The sequence below is a fragment of the Cydia amplana genome, chromosome 1 (genome assembly GCF_948474715.1).
Source record: "Cydia amplana chromosome 1, ilCydAmpl1.1, whole genome shotgun sequence".
Lineage (NCBI taxonomy): Eukaryota > Metazoa > Arthropoda > Insecta > Lepidoptera > Tortricidae > Cydia > Cydia amplana.
The window spans coordinates 27,387,870-27,410,192 of NC_086069.1; the positions used below are offsets into that span (position 1 = coordinate 27,387,870).

Here is a 22,323-nt window from a genome sequence, read left to right on the forward strand (position 1 = left end):
AAAACTCGTTAACAACTGAGTTTAAAGTGTTTGTGGAACACATTGACTCCAAGGACAGGCTAGGGAATAAAAGCCCTATTTATTTAAACCATATATTTACTACTGGCATAAAAGGTGTGACGGCAATTCAGAGAGTAAATGCAAATAAAATTGCAGTATCTTTTAAACAGTATAACACGGCAAATAACTTTCTAAACAACTCTGCGTTTTTAGAACAACACAAAATGAAGGCATACATAAGCGCAACGCAAATTGAGAAGATTGGCATTATAAGATTTGTTCCAGCTAACATTTCAAACAAAGATCTATACAGTAAACTAAGCTCCGTTTACGAAATTATATCTGTACGACGCTTCACAAAGAAAGTAGGACAAGATCGCGTTCCACTGCAAACAGTCAGCATAACATTCTTATCCAATGTATTACCAGACAATGTGCAATATGATCTATTTTCCTATAGAGTATTCGATTATATTCCACCACTTCAACAATGTTTCAAATGTTTCAAGTTTAACCACTCTGCTAGAGTGTGCAATGGCAAGCAAAGATGTTCTATATGTTCAGGTGAACACTTTTACAAAGAATGTACTAATCCAAATGAGATCTCCTGCGTTAATTGCAGTGGTCCTCATCTGGCTATATCAAAAGAATGTCCAATTAAGATTAAAAAACTATTAGAAAAGAAAAACAAGATTACTTATGCAAGCCTAGCACAAACTAAAACACACACTGATAATGAATATCCATCCTTGCCATTGACAAAACACCAAAACAAGCCATTGCCAAAACCTGTAAATAAAAATGTAAATAATGTAAATAAAAATGTAAATAACAAACCTGCATCACAGGTTGTAAATCAGGTTCAGCCTATGGACCTCAAAGCCCAGATCCTCGGTGATAAAAATGTACTAATGGCCCTGGTACAGACACTGATCGAGCTGGGCAACAATCCTGATCCGGTGCCGATCACCACGGCATCCATAAAAGATAGGCTTATTAAAAATTTGTCTTCATAATGGACTTAAGTCCCTCTGGAGATTCTCAGTTACGTATTGCGCAGTTTAATATTCAAAGTGCCAATAGTAAAAAGCCTTTATTAATTAAATTTTTGAAAGATAAAAACATTGATATATGTTTACTCAATGAAACTTGGTTTAAAGAACATCACAATTTTAAAATTCCTGGTTATAATCTTCACTACAGACTGTCTAAAAATCCTCACAATGGTGTTGCAATTTTAATTAAACCATTCTTGAAATACAATACATTAAATACAACCTTTTATGAGGACATACAAACTATAGCTGTTTCTGTATCTACCGAACGCGGTAACTTAACTGTTCTATGCGTCTACTGTCCTCCCTCTAATGGTCACATTAGATTGAAGAGGCTGCGCGATGCTATCAGAGACCTCCCTAAACCTATCTTTATTGGCGGAGATTTTAACGCTCATCATATTGCATTTGGTTGCTTATCAACAAAGGGTCGTGGTAAAGATCTATATGATGTTATTGATGAGTGTGATTTGTGTATCCTAAATGATGGTAGTTTTACTACAGTGAACCGCCCTAGAATTAACCCTTCAGCCATTGACGTCAGCCTTACTAGTGATTGCTTGGCACCTCTTTGTGAATGGTCTGTACATGACGATTGTATGGGTAGCTACCATTTCCCCACTATAACCGTAATATCTTTGACAGCTGAAAAATATCAATTCAATGCTCCTGTGGATAAATTTTTGTACAAAAGAACTGATTGGCGCAAATATAATGAACTCTCTAAGAGCATATTTGAGGATTTCTCAGTAAATGTTAATGACCCACTTGCCACTTATACAGAATTTTGCAATCGCCTTGATGCCCTTATGCATAAAATTATCCCAAAGTTTACCAAATCTACTCATTTTGCTAGCAGACCTCCTACACCTTGGTGGAACGAGATCTGTGAGCAAAGTGTTATTGCATCCTATAATGCTTTGAAAGTGTATAAAAGAGATCCTACCATAGAAAATTATATAAGTTATAAAAAATTAGACGCATTGAAAAAAAGAACTATTTCAGAACAAAAGAAAGGTTGGAATAATTTATGCCATTCTTTTAACAGAACTACCCCTATGAACAAGATTTGGAATATGATTAAAATGTTTAAAGGTGTCAAGTCCAATATTAGATCATACAAGGACGAATTCATCACTCCATTTTTAGATAAGTTATCAGATAATAGTAATTTAAAGGATACTAGTACCCTACCTACCTACTTTAACATTAATAATAACAATAGCAATTCAAAGTTTTTAATGGAACCATTTACATGGCATGAATTCATAACTAGTCTACGATCCAGACGTAACACAAGTCCAGGTTTAGATAATTTTCCTTATATTGTAATCAAAGAGCTTCATGTATCTGCCCAGAAGTTATTTCTTGATGTTCTTAATATATTATGGCTTAATTTAATTATTCCTGAATCCTGGAAATCACAGTGTGTTATTCCAATACTTAAACCAGATAAATCTCCAGAACAGGCTAGTTCCTATCGCCCAATCTCCTTGTCATCTTGTCTTGGTAAATTATTTGAAAACATGATTAAAGTCCGTTTAGATTGGTTTGTGGAGGCTAATGGTATCATTCCATATTTGCAGTACGGCTTTCGTCGAGGGCGAAGTTGCGCTGATAGTTTCATTTCACTCATCTCCGACCTGAAAATGTCAAATAATTTAAAGTCACACACTGTTTGTGTTTTCCTTGATGTTCAAGGAGCGTTTGATAATGTTGACCCAACTATCCTAGTCAATATTATGTCCGATGTTGGTATCCCTGGCCGACTATGTCAGTGGATATATAATTTTTTAATCAATAGAACCTTATTTGTAAAATTTAATAATATTTTACATGGGCCTCGATCAACTTCTAAAGGCACTATGCAAGGTGCCACACTTTCACCATTATTGTACAATTTGTACACATGTGAAATTTGTAAATATGTTGATACTAGTAATGTAAGTATTCTCCAATTCGCAGATGACATTGTTTTGTACAGTAGTAACCATAATTTGCAGATTGCCATAAATAACATAAATAGAGCTTTAGATCAATTAGGTGTGTATTATAACAATAGATTAAATTTAAATATAAATGCCACAAAAAGCAGCTTAATGATTTTTGGTGATGATGATCCAACTTGCAATATTATGTACAGTGGGGAGTCTATTGATAGAGTAAGATCCAAAAAATTCTTGGGTGTCATCATTGATCAAAAGCTGACCTTTGAAGAACATGTGAAATATATTTCTAAAAACAGTTTAAAAGGTATAAATGTGTTAAGATGTTTAGCTGGTGTCTCTTGGGGTGCTGATCCCAAGATTCTATCTGTTTTATATAAAGCTATAGTTAGGAGTCATTTTGATTATAGTGCTATGGCATATGTAAATAGTCCACATGCAAAAAAATTGGATATTCTGCAGAACAGGGCTCTGAGAATTATATCTGGAGCAATGTGCTCAACTCCAATAAGGGCCATGGAAGTTGAGACACATATAATGCCACTTATTTTAAGACGCCTAATGCTTGCTGAAAGATATTGCCTCAAGTTATTATATTCTAATAATACAAAATTAATAAACAAGATTTTACCTCATAGAGTTAATGTGTCTGGTTCCTTGGCAACTGGAGAGGGTCTTCTTCTTGGCAACTCTCCAATGTTGTTTCACATTTTTCTGGAAATTGAAAATAACTGTAGTAAAATTAGAAAGCAACATCCTTGGCCATGTTATTCCTCACACTACAGAAGCATTATGCAACCAATTAAAATACTAGACTCTGTTAAAAGTAATGTAGACATGTTACAATTCCTTTCGGATAATAATTACTACACTATTTATACTGATGGAAGCAAAGGTGTGGATTATGTGCGTAGTGCAATTTATGATCCTCAATGTAAATTTTCTCAGAGCTTTCTTCTGCAGAAAGTATGTACCATATTTACTGCAGAGGCATATGCAGTCTATCAGGCCCTTCTGCGAATTGGTAATGTAGATAATTGTAAATATTTTCTAATAATAAGTGATTCTTTAAGTTTGCTTCAAGGTTTGGAACATTTGAAAATTCATTTTAAAACTAATTTTATTTTATATGCGATTAAAGAATTGTTATTTAAGTGTCATCTTAAAGGAGTAGAAGTTTCATTTATGTGGGTTCCTTCTCACAAAGGAATCACTGGCAATGAAACAGCAGACAATGTTGCCTTCAAAGGCATAAATGCACTCGACGTTAGCGAGGCAATGTATATTCCTATGTCCGATTACTTGTCTTGTATAAATCTATCTGTAAATATGTTATGGGAACAAATGTGGAGTACAGATCAAGACCAAGGAAAAGGAAGATGGTACGGAAGCATTCAGGAAAATCTGCCTACAAGACCATGGTATAATAACCTGCAAAAAGCCAGTCGAGATTTTATCACTACTATAAACCGGTTGCGCTACGGACACAATGCTGCACCATCACACCTTGCCAGACTTGGATTTTTTTTTTTTTTTTTAATCTTTATTTAGGAAAAAAAGGCCTTCGTCGCTGAGCGATGATGCCGGCCTCATAATAGTTACATATGGTTATTGTCTACAATTTAACAATTTGATTATTAAGTGGTACAATTTAATAGTCTGCTTAGATGTAGGTTTAGACAACAAAATATTACATAAGCCCACGTCAGTTAGTTTAAGTTTGGCTTGCGTTTCAAATGCCCTGCGGTCGGCTCCGATCCGAGCACACTCCACCAATGCGTGGTAGGTATCTTCTCTTACCCCACAACTTGAACAATTTGGAGAATCCACAACTCTCATAAGGTGCCCGAACACATTAAGCGGCATGTGCCCGGAGCGCAGTCGCATGCTTGTAACAACAAGTTGTCTGTTTAGCTGAGCGTCATAAAACCAGGGTATCTTTGGCGGTTCACTAACTAGAGTTTTATACCATATGCCTTTCTCTTTCGACCTTCTATCGAAGTGATCCTTCCACATTTCAAAACATTTTACTTTGACTTCTCTAAGCAAGTCGGTAAAGAAAGGCATACAGTTTACAGGAATACCTTCGTCAACTCCAATTTTAGCAAATTTATCCGCTACCTCGTTACCCACGACATTTATATGTGACGGAACCCATTGGAATTGTATATTCTTGCCGCTATTTAAAAGCTTTAAATATATATCCAGAATGGTGTAAGCTACGGGGAGACCTCTTTCGCCAGAGGTACATCGAGCTAAATGTTGTAGCGCACTCTTCGAGTCACTGAGCACTACAAAATTTGTCCCATCACACGACAGTATGTATGACAACGATTCGGTAATTGCGTATAGCTCTGCCGCCATTATAGAAATCCTATTGTTTAATTTGAAAGCTGCTGTGGTATTCGTTTGAGGATCATAAAAAGCCGCTCCAACCGCGTTTCCTATCTTTGACCCATCAGTGTAAATCTGTATGAACCCATCGTACTTTTTCCAAATGGTTTTTATAGTTTCCCGTAGTAAGTCCACCGAGCTATAACCCTTCTTGGGTCCCTGGACATTATCTATTGTGAGGCATATTCGTGATTTTATATCTATGTTTGTTACCCACGTGGAGAGTGAAAACATTTCCAGCATGTGAGAACACTGAATAGCTTCATTAGACAGCTCATTATGTACTAAAACCAATAGCGGCTTCTTTTTGGTATTCCAATACGGACTACGGTGACATAATGACGCAAGGTCAGCTATAATGGAAATACTCTCACTATTTTCGATCGATTTTGCTTTTAACCAAAATTTAGATGCAAGATACTTTCTTCTTACTGCCAACGGTGGAAGACATAATTCTGATTCCATAACGTGTATTGGACTGGTTTTAATAAAACCTCCTACTACTCTCATAGCCTGATTCTGAACCCTGTCTAGCTTCTCCGTATTGGTTTTAGAACTGTTATCAAAAAGAAAGCATGCAAATTCCAAACGACTTCGGATAATAGAAATGTATAGTCTCCTTAAGTGTATAGGATGAACCCCCCATGAAGAACCTGCCAAGACGTGGAACACATTTAAAAAAGTTCTCAATTTCTGGCACATGTCGTTAACTTGTTTATTCCACATTAAAGATTGGTCTAACCATAGTCCTAAGTATTTAACTGTCGAAACATTTTCCAGCCTAACATCTCCTATGTTTACCTCAACTTGACGTCGCGTCCTACCTCTTGAAAAAATACAAACTTTGCTTTTATTTGGAGATACCTGTAAGCTAACCTCTTCCAACAGTTGTGACATTTGATCTAAAGCCCTTTGAAGTGTTATTGTCATAAATCTTAAGTTTTGTCCCGATACGTATAGTACAAAGTCGTCAGCATATTGCGATATATATACATTATTTATCCTCCTACAAATGTCCGTAGTTACTATATTAAATAGAATCGGAGATACCGGATCTCCCTGTGCTAATCCTATCATCGTCCATCTTGTGATACAACTATTACCGGTAGATTCAGTGACAGATAAATGTCTTTCCTTCAGAAATTCCCATAGGTATTTACATATGGAGGACCCCACTCCTTCTGCATCTAGTTTTTCCACAACTGATCTAATGTTAACATTATTATATGCGTTATCTATATCCACAAAGCAACCTACGGTTTGTTGTTTATGAGTATACCCTATTTGAATATGTGTAACAAGACGAGCCAAATTATCAAGACACGACTGGGTTCTGCGAAAGCCTACTGTATTTCTAGAAAACAAACTCTTACTCTCGAAATACCATTCTAGCCGCCTAGTTATTATGGTATGTAACGTTTTGCAAATGCAAGAAATTAGAGATATGGGTCTTAATGATGCGATGTCATTGAGATCTCTCCCTGGTTTCGGTATAGCAATTACTTTAATGTCACGCCACTGCGTAGGTACTTTTCCTTCACTGAGAAACATATTAAATAAATCAACTAAAATTTGTTTATCTGGAAGGTTATATAACATCGAGTAAGAAATGTCGTCGATTCCAGGTGCCGTGTCTTTCTTTTTAATGGTATTATTAAGTTCTTGAATGGAAATAGGCGCTTCAAGTTGAGGGTTTTTTGATGTAAAGACTGGGTCCTGTGGTAGTACATAGTCAGGCGTTAAACGGGTAAGAAATTGCTCTGTTTTTTCGTAATCTAAGGAATTTCTTACCGTTTTGTACCCTTTTAACCATTTCATTTTATTCCATAGATGACTACTAGATACTGTGCTATCAATACTATTGCAAAAAGATTTAAACGATTCTGCTGCCGCTTTCCTAATAAGGCGCTGTGCCTCAGCAGTTTTTTGTTTATAAGTACTTAAATTAACCGGAGTAGGATTTCTTCTAAGCTGAGATAACGCCAGCCTACGCACCGCCACAGACTTAGACAACTCTGGAGTCCAGTATGGTTTAATATTAAACGTACGAGTAGGGTCAGCGCAAAGTTTAATCAGAGGAATAGATTCATTAGCAGCCGAATTAATGTACTGCAAAAACGTGTCATACACTAGCTGAGGATCCCCACTAAGATTTTTATTTTTTAAGAGCTCAATCAATGTTTCCCTATATTTAGTCCAATCAGCCTTTTTAAAATTTCTTTTTTGTGTTTTAATGTTATTAAGTTCGATTTTGGTAGACATGAAAATCATTAAGTGATCACTACCTAAACTCTCGTTGAAAATCGTCCAATAAAATCGGAGTGCAATGTCTGATGACGCAAATGTAATGTCGGGTGAGCTTGACAACCATCTGTCCAAAACCATTTTACCCCAAGTAGCTGCACCATTATTAAGCGACACATAATTATAGTCAGACGCGGCATCGTATATTTGTGAGCCCCTACCATTAATCTTGCACGACCAGTTAAGATGATGGCCATTAAAATCACCACATATTAATGTTTTACTAGACCACTTCGCAAATAGCATTTTCCAATCATCTCTTGTAGTGGAAACTCTAGGCGGGCAATACACGGCAATAATATTTTGCAAATATGAACAATTAAAAATCTTAATACACATAATTTGTATGCCACCATTACGCAAACTAAAGTTATTAACTTGCGCTCTAATAGATCGATGAGTAATAATAGCTAATCCTCCGTATGAATCATCGCGGTCTTGTCTTTGGATATTATAAGATCCAATTTTTAATTTACTATTTGGCTCGAGCCAAGTTTCCGATATTATACATATATGGATTTTTTCTCGTAGCAATAAATTTTCAAGGGCTAAAACTTTTGATCTTAAACTTTGCGCATTCCACTGCAAAATGTTCAACTGCATATTTTTACCTTTACGACTAAATTCCATAATGTGTTAACATTTCCACAATACTTTTTAAAATAGGCCACTCAGACATAAAATCTACTACTACGAGAACTAACCATTCAATACAGGACTTAATTATATTTTTAAATTTTTCATTTACACTTATGTTTTTTAAAAATAATATTTCTTTTAAACGACTTAATAACTCACTAAAATGTACTTTTCGCGAGTTGTTTACTTGATCGTTTTCCGGGTTATCAGCTGATTCCTCTGGAATGCGGTCCGCCGGGCGCTCGTACTGATGCCGCTCATTTTTGCTGATGCTGCTACTTGCGTTTCTAGGGACCGCTCGGTTGCCGGGCGGTGACTTAGGACGTTTAAGCGTTTGTGCAAACGATGATAAGATAGGTACGTATTTATGGGGACTTGTTTCTTCCAGATCTAAATCAATAAAGCTGTTGTGCGTATTTACTTGAAATGAGGGTTCTTGAATGTTATTATCGCTACGGATCTCTTTATAAGCGTGTTGTTCTGGTTCAACATAAATGTTGCAAGCAACCCGATATGTGCAATTGAATTCCGCCATTAATTCCCTTAGCTTTTTTTCTTTCAAGTAGACTGGGCACGATCTATTTAGAGCCATATGATTCCCCTTGCAGTTAACACATTGGAATGTCTCAATCTCACAGTTTTCATGTTGACCGGTGCATTTGGGGCATATAACATTTCGAGATGAACATCTAGCTTTAGTATGTCCGAATTTCCAGCATTTTGAACATTGGGTAGCAGGAAAGATGAAAGGTTCGACCTTGACGCGTAAGTTATCTATATTTACGTATGCTGGCAGTTGTGATCCGGAAAATATTACTTTAGCCACCTCGCTGGGTACCCATTTATTACCTTCTCCTCTCTTCTGTAACCGTTTTGCAGATACAAGCTTGACGTCACTGGGGCTGGAGATATCCCTAAGTATATCGCTGTCGGTTAGCTCCAGGTCAACCCCTCTTATAATACCGTACGACATTTCCACTTCCGAAACTCGTTGGATTTTCCATTCCTTTTTTTTAAATTCCTCACAGTCAATTACCTTTTTTGCATAGGTCTCGTCGGGCACCTCGAGTTTTAGTTTGTACTGATTTATATATTTAATTTTATTAATCTTGAACAAACCTGCAATTGTAAGTAACTTTGCAATGGCAAATTGTTTAGGTAGTTTTTCGCTACTCGAAAGGAATAATTCTATAGTCTCCTTTTTAAATTTTTTCACGTTTTCCACTTTTTGCCATTGCCCCTGATCGTCATCGTCCTCCTGTCTTTCTCGTTTTTGAGCTCTGTCATGCAGGTTATCTTCTTTTTGCTCCTGATCTTCTGTTTCTTTTACTACGACTTCATTATCTTCTGTTAGTGTTGGTTTCTGTGATAATTCTTCTTCCACATCCATTTCTGATTTTGAGTCCGGTAGCTCCGTAGACATGTTGTGTACGGAATTACCAGCCTACAACTTGCATGACAACAGGTACCGCGCGTAAACAATAAATGCGATAACAAAATTAGATCGCCGCGTGCACTCAACACGAATGTCGTGACGAGACTGGAGACTTGGATTGATACAAAACAATATCTGTACTTTCTGTGAAGCTGAAGAAGGAACCGTTAACCACCTTATATTTAAGTGTCAGAAGTTTCTTATTGACAGATTAGTGCTTGCCAGTGAACTAAATGAAGTGTTTAAAAATAATAGTGATTTTTCCTCCCGCCCGCCGCCGCTTAATAATCTACTAAAAGACAGTCAAACATATCAACCAATATACAAATACATTAAAAACACAGTGTTAAAACTTTAATAGTAGTGCAGTGTAATTAAAATAAAGACTTGGCTTAAAGGTCTCGTAACCAGGCCATAAAATCCAAAAAAAAAAAAAAAAAAAAAAAAAAAAAAAAAAAAAAATCAGTGAAATGACAGTTATAATTGTTGTTGGTTGGCGTTTCATTTATGGTTCATTTGGAGTTGTTAGCAGTGAGCTGAGCTTTAGCTTTTCTGAACTGGAATAAAATTATGTACTATACCTGTACCTTTTTTTTGTGGTTAAGCTGCTGTGTTGTTTGGTGGGCTACCCTTGCTTATTTAATTATTACCTTGTGTTATTCTCATTAAGAGTATTCTGGACTCCACTCGCTTTATTTATTTTGTAATGGAATGACGACAATTATTATTTCTTTATTTCACAATTCTATCTATAATTTGTATCCTTTTTGTTTATTTTAGCCATTTTTAAAAGTAAGAGATTTAGTTAAATTCCTATCTAAAAATGCAACGTGAAGAGAAGCAGCTGGAAGTAACTCTTCAAGCAATCCTGAACAGAGTCAATGATTTAAAAACTGCTATCCAGGCACTTATTGCTAAACTTGAAAATGAGTACGAAACTATCAACTGGCCAACTTTTCTGGATAACTATGCCATATTATCTGGTCATGTAAGTTTTTTTTTTAATTTTATATACATAGGAAATTGACAGTGAAGTGAACCACATAACTTTGTTCATTGTGAAGTAAAATATTATATTACTGTTTACAGAATTACACTACCTGCAAACTTAACAGATATCATAGACATTTACAATTCACTTACATTCTTATTCACTTAACATTCTTCATTCATTTATAATTTTATTGTGATCAAAGATCTGTAAATTTTTCACAGTTAACCGGCTTAAGTAAAATTCTGCAAGCAGAGATGGCTCCATCCTTGCGAGCTTTAGTGGTCTTGCCTCTACAACTGGGTTGTGAGAGAGATGAGGCGCTGTCGCGGCTCACCGAGGGCAGGGTGCCGGCTTGCACACATGACTTGGTGCCGGATCTGCTGCGCACCAAGCCTGAACCGCAGGCGGAGCAGAGGCTGCAGCAGTTCAACCATAAAGCTAGCACACTTAGCTATGACACTGCTCAGGTAAGATTTTATTTTTATATATTTTTAAAATATTGCTTTTATCATTACAACCAGAGAACTTAATTGGCTTGCCCATTCCACTTTATTAGATTGTAAGATTATGACTGATAAAATTAGGTGGAAGAAAACCAATTTGTGACATATGCAGTTTCAGTGAATTTTTTTAAATTTAAAGCTCAAGTTTCACCAGAAATCTAAAATTGGTGGTTTAATTGTGTAGACCATAGATGAGATTGACCAAGATTGACACATGTCTTTTCTGATCAAATTGGTCGATTTGATCATCCCGTCTGGACTGGCCTTAAGACTCATCGAGAAATAGGTCACATTATCATTTAAAGATTGGAGAAGATTATCAGACTTGTCACTCTACTAGGTTATTTTTATTTACAGAAACAAGTAGCCCAATTCACAAAAGTCGTCAACCATGTTTGGGAGATTATATCCAAGGGGCGAGAGGATTGGGATGGAGAGTCCATGAGATCACAAGGTGAGTCTTTTAATAGTTTTATCAAGCAACTCATTATCATAGTTCCAACACTTAAGGGTCAAAGGTACTGAGAGCAGTTTAAAATTGTAAAAACTATAGATTGAGCTTGTTTTATGGGTCGACTGCCTTGTGGCTTGAATCTACAACTTAAACTGACGACTACACGTTTGCAGGGACTGGCGTTTTATGGTCTAACTCGAAAACTTAAACTTTGCATAAACAGGATTCTCGATTTATTTTGTGCTATAACTTAGCAGACTGTGAAGGTCATAGGATTCACACGCTCCCTGTAGTTTTTAGAAAGGGTTTTCCGCTTGTGTGGTGCAAACCGTTAAAGGTTAGCTATTTGTAAACATAAATATTTCCCAGGTATGCAACCGACGCACAGCACCGGCGACACGCACGCGCTGGTGACGGCGGTGGGTACGGGCAAGGGGCTGCGGCCGGGCTTGGCGCCGCTCGGGGTCGGCGGCGGCGCGCTCGGCCCGCGCGGCCCGCCCGGCCCGCCGCCGCCGCCCGGCCCGCAGGCCGTCGCCATGCCGAAAGCGCCCTCCGCGATTAAGACCAATATCAAGGCCGCCAATCAGATACATCCCTATCAACGATAAATTTATTCTTATTCGATTATTATTAGATGTAATTTTAATGTAAGAGTAGTAAAGGATTACATATATGCACTTGTCTTATTATCATGCATCGCATCATTTTCTTATTTTGTTTAACCCTTTAAAGTCAATTTTTTTATTCGGTAGACTGAAATGACAGTTAGTATGAAATGACATTTCATGTTCATACTATTAACTGTCATTTCAGTCTACCGAATAAAAAAATATACTTTAGGTATGGTTCAAAATTATTGTACATCGTCAATATTTCGATGTTCGATGACTAAATATTTTTTTAAAAGCGAGAAAAAACTCTGACAAAGCCAAATAGAAAATTGTCAGTGTGCGAAAGTGACGCATGATATGGCAGGTGATTGTAATGCGACCGTGATCGACACCGTTGATGATGATGACATGACACTGCTGGGCCGATGTGATAAGTAAAATAAACACGTCAGTTAAATTAATACTTTTATTTTTAAAACATTAATTTATTGCAAGATGTGTAAAGCCCTCATACATAAGTTTTTCGGGAACTTGAATTATTTGTAGCTAGTACCTTAAAGAATACAAAAATAAATATATGCGAGATATACCTATAATGTATTAGTAGGGAAAGATAGTTCCCTTAAAGTTATCTCAATGCGAGAACATTAGGTACAATGTCTGAAAACTATCTCGAACATAAGTACTTGTGACTAATATTTAGGAACTTTATTTCAAGTTTCAATTGCTGGTTACATTTAAAATTTTTGTTCCAAGCAGTACAGAGAATTCATTAATTCTGAATTAGTAATAATATAAACACTTAATGTGAACATACATAAATGCCATCCTGTGACGAAAATTAAAACAAGCATCTATCGAAACTAAGGAGATTAAAACTAATACTTTGTGAATAGCGTAGGCACTTCAGTTCATAGTATTTACCTGAAAAGAAAAAATATAATGTTAGGATTCAGGTGAGAACATTCATAAGTGTAAGGCCTGCAAGTGGCCTGGGATGGGGAGTGCAGCGAGGAGTCGGGCTCATAAAAAACCGGCCAAGTGCGAGTCGCACTCGCGCACGGAGGTTTCCGCACCATCAACAAAAAATAGAGTAAAACAAGCAAAAAAACGGTCACCCATCCAAGTACTGACCCCGCCCGACGTTGCTTAACTTCGGTCAAAAATCACGTTTGTTGTATGGGAGCCCCACTTAAATCTTTATTTTATTCTGTTTTTAGTATTTGTTGTTATAGCGGCAACAGAAATACATCTGTGAAAATTTCAACTGTCTAGCTATCACGGTTCGTGAGATACAGCCTGGTGACAGACGGGACGGACGGACGGACAGCGGAGTCTTAGTAATAGGGTCCCGTTTTTACCCTTTGGGTACGGAACCCTAAAAAAAATCACGAACATACGTTTAAAATGCAATACAATTTATGCACAAAAGTTAAAATATGAAAATTGCTTCTAATTTATATAAATGTGCAGTTTTATTTTTGAGTGAACCACATCGAATACTTTTTTGTTAAAATTCACAACAAATTAAAATTTAAAAACATGATATCCGCGGGCCCGAGCGTGCCCATAGGTACGTCTCGCTCACGCTTACCCTCAGTGAGAGAATCCGAACCTACGGGGTTTTAAAGCGAAGTATACTCACGATGTTCTAGCTGGGTAACAATAGCCCAAGACGGAAATGTGGAGTAAAATGGAGGAGGCCTTTACTCGTCAAGAGGTCCTTAATAATACAAACTAAATTATTGAATAGAATTTTACAATTTAAACTTGCATGTACATTAGTTTGATAATATTTAATTTAATTTAATAGTTTATTATTATTTAATTTAATAATGAAATATGTATATTTTTTATTAAGGAATTAAATGGCTTAAATAGATAAATACTCACGATGTCGTCGATCTTGAGTATGGCGCGCACGGTCTCGGTGGCGAGCGCGAGCGCGGAGGCGGTGACGTGCAGCGGCTGCAGCACGTGCTCCTGGCGCATGTCGGTCACGCGGCCGCGCCGCACGTTCACGCCGGCGCCCGCCGCGCCCGCGCCGCCGGCGGCGTGAGCGGCGCGTAGTTCAGTGACCGTCTCGATCGGGTTTAGACCTGTGGGGGAATGATGAATAGAATGGATACGTGGAACGGCAACGTCGAGAATATTTTTTTCTGAGGGACTTGTTATCCGGCAGCTATACTGCTATAGTACATTATTGTCGAGGATCGGAAGTAGCTACTTGCAGGCTGAGGATTCGTTTTAAACGGACGACCTTGGGAGTCCGTTTAATTGAATCCGTAGCCAGCAAGTAGCCTTCTAACCGAGTCATATATAGTGCTTTTCTCAAAAATGGTGCAAGAAATAGAAATATTTTACAGAAGCAACGTTCAAATTTTCACAGAAAAAGGTAAAACCATTAAAAAGATTTGCTTGTTGCCTTTAAAAAAAAAGAAGTGTATTTTTCTGCTGAAAATACGCCAACCTATTTGAGACACCTAAATAGTCGCGGTACCAACATTAAGCCTGTAACCTGTAACAGACTATCGCACCGCACCGCGACCTTGGAGCGTCGCACCCGTAAGTGAGAGCGAGAAAGAGATATCTGTTTCTCGCTCTCACTTATGAGTGCGACGATCCAAGGTCGCGGTGCGGTGCGATAGTCTGTTACAGGCTTTATAATAATAAGTGCTGATCATCTGTTTGGCTGTTTAAGGGACCTATGCCTTCATTTGATATGGCCATTTAAAGTTTTAAAAAGTTTGGAACTAGTTCAATAATGGAATTCGTATGCGACATTGCAGTCCCAAAATCGAGACTGCAATGTTTTTAACTTTTTAATTTTTTGAATGACCATAAACTACGCACTTCGCGATCTATTTTTTAACCGGCAACGTCAACTTTGCCGTCCATTTTTGAGACAAGGTTTTTTTTTACTTAAAGAGTCAGAAATAGTACATTATTGTCGAGGTTCGGAAGTAGCTACTTGCAGGCTGAGGATTCGTTTTAAACGGACGACCTTGGGAGTCCGTTTAATTGAATCCGAAGCCAGCAAGTAGCCTTCCAGCTGAGTCATATATAGTGCTTTTCTCAAAAATGGTGCAAGAAATAGAAATATTTTACAGAACTTACAGAAGCAACGTTCTAATTTTCCATTAATTTTCACAGAAAAAAATACAACCATTAAAAAAATTAGCTTGCCGCCTTTAAAAAAAAAAAAAGAAGTGTATTTTTCTGCTGAAAATACGCCAACCTATTTGAGACACCTAAATAGTCGCGGTACCAACATTAAGCCTGTAACAGACTATCGCACCGCACCGCGACTTTGGAGCGTCGCACCCATAAGTGAGAGCGAGAAAGAGATATCTGTTTCTCGCTCTCACTTATGGGTGCGACGCTCCAAGGTCGCGGTGCGGTGCGATAGTCTGTTATAGGCTTTATAATAATAAGTGCTGATCATCTGTTTGGCTGTTTAAGGGACCTATGCCTTCATTTGATATGGCCATTTGAAGTTTTAAAAAGTCTGGAACTCGTTAAATAATGGAATTTGTATGCGACATTGCAGTCCCGAAATCGAGACCGCAATGTTTTTAACTTTTTAATTTTTTGAATGACCATAAACTACGCACTTCGCGACCTATTTTTTAACCGGCAACGTCGACTTTGCCGTCCATTTTTGAGAAAATATAATTACCCGCATTCTCGGCGAGCGTAGAAGGTACAACTTCTAGAGCGTCCGAGTAGGCGCGCAGGCAGTAGTGGTCGGCGCCGGGCGCGGCGATGGCGGCCCGGGCGAGCGCGGCCGCCGCCGCCGCCTCGGGCGCGCCGCCGCCCGGCAGCAGCGCGGGGCGGCGCGCCACGCAGCGCACGGCGCACAGCGCGTCGTGCAGCGAGCGCGCCGCCTCCGCCACCACGGCGCCCGACGACCCGCGCACCAGCACCGACACCGTGCGCCCGCCGCCCGAGCACCCCGTCATCTAGAAAAATTGTAACGGTCGCTCGACTTTGAATTTTTATAGCCGGGTCCGGATTACGTGCGACGGCCCGTCCCGCCCCACGAAATATCTCCTCTATGATGAGGTTCCTGACCGAATTTTAAATGCCAAAAAATAGAAAAAGTAATAATAGAAAATATAGAAATGGTGTGTGAATGAAATTACAGACGGTTAAAAATCAATAATAAAAAGATCCTGACCAAATATTTAATCATCTTTTAGAAAAAAAAGTCTCTATACTATACGGCACGATCGAGGTTTGAACACACTATTTTGTAGTCGAGCGAAGCGATGGGCCGGCAGCCGAGCGTCTTGCATACGTCACATCTCGACCATCTCGTCCAATAACTCACCTTGATATACCTGCCGGAGGGCTCATTGACTTCCTCGACCAGATCCACATTGACCAAGTTTTCAGCGGTAAAGTGGTCGAGCGAAGCGATGGGCCGGCAGCCGAGCGTTTGCATACGTCACATCTCGACCATCTCGTCTAATAACTCACCTTGATATACCTACCGGAGGGCTCATTGACCTCCTCGACCAGATCCACATTGACCAGGCTTTCAGCAGTGAAGTGGTCGAGCGAAGCGATGGGCCGACAGCCGAGCATCTTGCACACATCTCGTCTAATAACTCACCTTGATATACCTGCCGGAGGGCTCATTGACCTCCTCGACCAGATCCACATTGACCAGGTTTTCAGCGGTGAAGTGGTCGAGCGATGCGATGGGCCGACAGCCGAGCATCTTGCACACATCTCGTCTAATAACTCACCTTGATATACCTGCCGGAGGGCTCATTGACCTCCTCGACCAGATCCACATTGACCAGGTTTTCAGCGGTGAAGTGGTCGAGCGAAGCGATGGGCCGGCAGCCGAGCGTCTTGCACACGAACTCGATGTCTTCTCGCTCAATGTCCTTGATGACCATGCACTTGATCTTGTCGAGGAAGTGCACCGCTAGGTCACTCAGAGCGTCTCTGGAACAACGAAATTGGACGTTAATATCTCTAAGTACGTAACATAATCATTATTAAGCTTGGCTAAGCATAGTTTGTTAGTAAACTGACCTGAGGATGGACTTCTGCACGAGCAGCACGTTGCAGCCCGCTTTCTTGATCTGCTTCACGATGTTCAGGATGTACTGGCGCTCCTCTTTGAGCACGCGGTCCATCGCGGCGTAGTCCGACACGATTACGTTGTGGTCCATCTGTATACGAAAACAACGATAATTTGTTTCAAATTATGTTTGAATTTGTTTTTTTTATTATATTTGACGCTAAGACGTCATATCACACCAACGTGCCAACGTATTGTTTTTTTTTTAATTAAAATAATACATAAGTGTGTGCTTTCATATTACTTTTCGGCTTTTTGGTTTTGATTCACATTGGCAAAAGGGAATCATTAGTTTATCGATTTCGATGTATGATGTCGTTACGTACAGTTGACGTGGAAGATGTCTACATTTTCGCCTTATTACAAAGGACTAAGGTGCAAAAACGTTAAAATATCTTTGACGTTGACTGTAGTGTCTGGAAAGACTGCACGAGCCACGCCCCACTCCAAAACTCTCACTAACTACAGCTACTTACATCAGTCTTGGGCGGCGATATGCAGAACTGTATCAGGCCGACTTTGGCCTTCTCGAGCCTGTGGGGTCCGTTGACGTTGGCGGCGCGGTGCGGGATGACGAGGCCCTGCACGAGCTCCGTGTCCTCCACGGTGCCGCCGAGCCGCTCCAGCACCTTCACGTCGCGCAGGTCCACGCGCGCGCCCACGCCGCCCACTATCGGCTCCATCACTGGAAATCGACTACAGTTAGCACTCATTCATGAGGGCGTTTTTCAATAGGCAAGTAAAAACAGGACGCGGCCCGTTCTGTGTGGACCCGCCTAATAGTGTAAAGGTTTGGGTATAAAGGTGACATCTCTGTTAGCTTTTAACTTCCGGTAGGGTTAGTCACAACACTAGCCATTTCCGGCAGCCATTATCCTTTTCGTTGAACTTGACTAAATGCATGCTGCTACATCTTAAAATCATTAAAAATAGTATAAAGCCACCTTTTGGTCTAAATTAGTATGCATTTTACGCGGGTATTTTATTTTATTTTTTATTTCACGCGCGTTTTAGGAACACCGTAAGAGCAAAAATAGTAAACTTGGACAAAGAAATTCAGTTTCACCAAAATTTTAGTGCCAGCTTACTGGGTGTACCGGACCACCAAAGTGCCGGATTATCGAGACTTGACTGTAGAACTACTGTAGACTTGACTCAATATCTCACCAGCGCGAATAGCCTGGACAGAAATAGGAGCCAGAATGGTCGAGTGCTGAGAAACTACTTTAGAGTTGAGGGATGTGGCAGCGGCCTGCAGCAGGGCTTCCTCATTCTGGAGGTCCACGGGAGTCGCCATGCCTTCAATCACCTAGGAGAATGGGGAGACCATTAGAATATTATGTTACATTGTCGCCCATACCTTATTAATGTTTTGTCTTTATTTTTATTGTACTCATTTCTTGTGTATTTGAAAGAATTGAATTTACCTGGAGGGCCATTTGTAGAGCTTTCTGGAACCCATCTGAAATGACCGTAGGATGGATGCCCTTCTGCAAGAGCTTCTCAGCCGAGTCCAGCAGGGCTCCCGCGATTACCACCACTGAGGTAGTGCCGTCACCCGCCTCAATGTCTTGGGCGCGGGACAGCTCTACCAACTGAAATATGACAAGAAAATATGAAAGAAGAAATACTCATAGCCAACTTGCATGCTAAATGTCCCTGACTTCTAATATTCTGTAGCAGGTAGCTATAAAATTATATGGAACTAAGTAGTCTTTAAATCAGGCACTTAATGTAGTTAAAATATAAAGTGAATAGCAATACCATATCTCCTATCCCTTATAAGGATATGTTTGTACATTGCAAATATCTTGTTTTACTGAGTTTTCTAACTGTTTACAATATGTATTTATAGATAAAAAGATATACACTGATAACTCTTACCATTTTAGCAGCTGGGTGAATCACGCTCATCTGTTTCAAAATAGTCGCTCCATCATTGGTTATTGTCACTTCACCATTTGCGGCTTGGATCTAAAAGTAAATATTTAGAATTAACTTCAAAATGTTTCAATTTCAATGTTTATCTTTCAATTCATTCACATATTGTATTTAGCTTTCCTTACTTCCTGCGACACTGTAAGTACAATACATACTGTAAATAAATAAAAACTTGTTCAGTTGACTTGTAAATTTTTAGCAGAAAAAGATTAAGATTTTTTAGAGATTTTTTTTTCGAATTGTTACCATTTTATCCATCCCGCGGGGCCCGAGACTGGTGCGGATAGCATCTGATACGGCTGGAAAATAATAATATACTTAATTTAAATAATTAAATTAATCATGCAGATAAATTCTAGAGAGCTGTGGCTTTGAACAGTAAATCATTAAGAAAGTTTTATTCGTTTTCTATAGTCACATGACTAAACTTAAGAACTTGAACAGAACCAAGACGCATAAAAATAAAAATATCGCGTAAAACATACGATTACAGGAAAGAAAGCTATGTAGTTAGACAATTTGAGCCTCCTTACTACATAACGTTTACTTAGATTAGGTATTTCATTCATATATTGTCGCTGAAATTGAAATAAAAAGTCAGATGTTATTAGTCATATAGGTAATCGTAGTATAAGATACCTTTTGCGGCATTTATGTTGCTCAGCCGAATGTCTGTCGGCTTGCTTTTATCCTTGTAAACAGCCGAATTAACTTTACCGGAATCACCACCCGCTTTAATAACCATTATTGTTGGGTTAATTCACTTCGTTTATATCAAGATTCACACGATTAAAGTGGATTAATAGCAGAAATATATTTCTCGAGTACTAGCACAAATATTAAAACTGTTGACACTGACAGTTACTTGAACACATTCAATTGACAGTTATCAAGTGTATTTTTCTATTTTTAGGGTTCCGTAGCCAAATGGCAAAAAACGGAACCCTTATAGATTCGTCATGTCTGTCTGTCTGTCCGTCTGTCCGTCTGTCTGTCCGTCCGTATGTCACAGCCACTTTTCTCCGAAACTATAAGAACTATACTGTTGAAACTTGGTAAGTAGATGTATTCTGTGAACCGCATTAAGATTTTCACACAAAAATAGAAAAAAAACAATAAATTTTTGGGGTTCCCCATACTTCGAACTGAAACTCAAAATTTTTTTTTTCATCAAACCCATACGTGTGGGGTATCTATGGATAGGTCTTCAAAAATGATATTGAGGTTTCTAATATCATTTTTTTCTAAACTGAATAGTTTGCGCGAGAGACACTTCCAAAGTGGTAAAATGTGTGTCCCCCCCCCTGTAACTTCTAAAATAAGAGAATGATAAAACTAAAAAAAATATATGATGTACATTACCATGTAAACTTCCACCGAAAATTGGTTTGAACGAGATCTAGTAAGTAGTTTTTTTTTATACGTTATAAATCGCCTAAATACGGAACCCTTCATGGGCGAGTCCGACTCGCACTTGGCCGCTTTTTTTATAAAAGGTTTCTCTCATGTTTCTCTGGATATTTGCACGCGGCGCATTTAGTTGGAGTAGACAAAGATAAGCGGTGTTCCAAGAAGTACTTGCGCGAGCTATAACCGCGAAAATCGAAGTTCGCAAATTGCGGGCATCTTTCTCTGTCACTCTAATTACGCCTTCATTGGATAACATTTCATAACTGCAGGGGGCCTCTGCAGTTATCTGCCTCTCTATCGCTCTTTCTTATTAGAGCGAGAGAGAAGCAAATAGATCAAGGTCACAGTGCGGTGCGGTAGTGTGTTAAAGCTATTAGTATTAAGTCAACTGACTTGTATTATATTAACTTAAGCACGTGCCTTAACGTGAGCGACAACAATTTACATTAACAATATTATTATTATTCATAATTATTTATTCTAAATCTGTTTGATGGGTAATTTAAAGTCCGTCAACCAAATCTTGTCAGTAGTAAAAGGCGGCAAATTTGAAAAATCGCGGGTTAGCAACACTGTTTCGAATAATTCCAAAATGCGTGTCATCTGTGTTTTATCTGTGGAATGTAGATCGTGAACGACAGCCGTCAACTTATTTGTTTTCATTTGGTTTTCATTCTGAATCGTTTCTGTTTCAAGAGATATTTCTGCTGTCACCATTAAATACCAATACATTAAATAAGAATAAGCAAAGCTAAGGGGCCTACAATGTACAATCATGCTCGTTGATGGTAAACATTACTAAAAATTGAGGTTATGACAAGTACACCCTGGAAGAACTCTTTCGAACTTTTAAGATTATGTTCAGTTTTTTTGTTTTAGGGTTAAAAGGCATAAATAAAATTAAAACGTATGCCTAAATCTATCCAACAAGACCATAAATTGTGTCCTGGAAACCATAGGCCCGTAGGTCCCGTAGGTTAGGTCCATAGGCCCTACATACATGTCTAATATTTTCAGCAATCAGTTGTGACTATTTACAAAGATGCAATAGAATACTACAGAGTATTATGCTTGGTTGAAGTGACCCGGTAACATTGGTAACTTCATTATATTTTTTCAATTAATGACCTGAATTATAGTGTAAGCTAAAGTGACCCTTATCTTATTTACCTTTAAATTAAATAAACACCCAAATATCAGTTGTTTTATTTTTAATATGTAATCCTATTGTACAATATATACCAATCAAAAAAATTACACAGGTATGTCATATTCATCCAGAAGAGTACACTAATTTACATTAACAAGTGGCATATTATATTGTAAATAACAAATATATGCACTATCTAATTATCTGCATTTTGATATGATTTTATTTTAGTAAACTTAGAAGACATAGGGAACAAAGAGAATATAAGCACTACGATAGGGAGTTGTTTTTGATATCTTCAAATTTGTTCATCATTTTGATTAACATTGTTTTAACATCGCTTTTAAATTGTCCGTCCGTTTCAAATTTTTTCAATAAACCGCGAGTGA

At 38.4% G+C, this 22,323-nt stretch overlaps 2 protein-coding genes across 3 annotated transcripts; one reads left to right on the forward strand and one right to left on the reverse strand.

The window, feature by feature from the left end:
* The first annotated feature begins 10,312 nt into the window (after positions 1-10,312).
* LOC134654375 (mediator of RNA polymerase II transcription subunit 8) lies at positions 10,313-12,332 on the forward strand. 2 transcript variants are annotated; one of them, XM_063509849.1, is made up of 5 exons: positions 10,313-10,393; positions 10,554-10,761; positions 10,989-11,234; positions 11,628-11,724; positions 12,094-12,332. In XM_063509849.1, the coding sequence occupies exons 2-5, from the start codon at positions 10,597-10,599 to the stop codon at positions 12,330-12,332; spliced, it is 747 nt and encodes a 248-aa protein (XP_063365919.1). In that variant the 5' UTR covers positions 10,313-10,393; positions 10,554-10,596. The 2 variants fall into 2 exon arrangements, with proteins under 2 accessions (XP_063365919.1, XP_063365912.1); XM_063509842.1 differs by having other exon boundaries at positions 10,314-10,761.
* Positions 12,333-12,946: 614 nt separating this feature from the next.
* LOC134651020 (T-complex protein 1 subunit delta) lies at positions 12,947-20,233 on the reverse strand. Its single transcript, XM_063505995.1, has 11 exons — positions 20,014-20,233; positions 19,621-19,673; positions 19,318-19,407; positions 18,861-19,028; positions 18,601-18,742; positions 17,910-18,118; positions 17,385-17,524; positions 17,090-17,294; positions 16,015-16,297; positions 14,229-14,434; positions 12,947-13,259 (listed from the first exon to the last, which is right to left on the reverse strand). Exons 1-11 carry the CDS (start codon positions 20,117-20,119, stop codon positions 13,242-13,244), a joined length of 1,620 nt encoding a protein of 539 aa, XP_063362065.1. The 5' UTR covers positions 20,120-20,233; the 3' UTR covers positions 12,947-13,241.
* Positions 20,234-22,323: the final 2,090 nt, after the last annotated feature.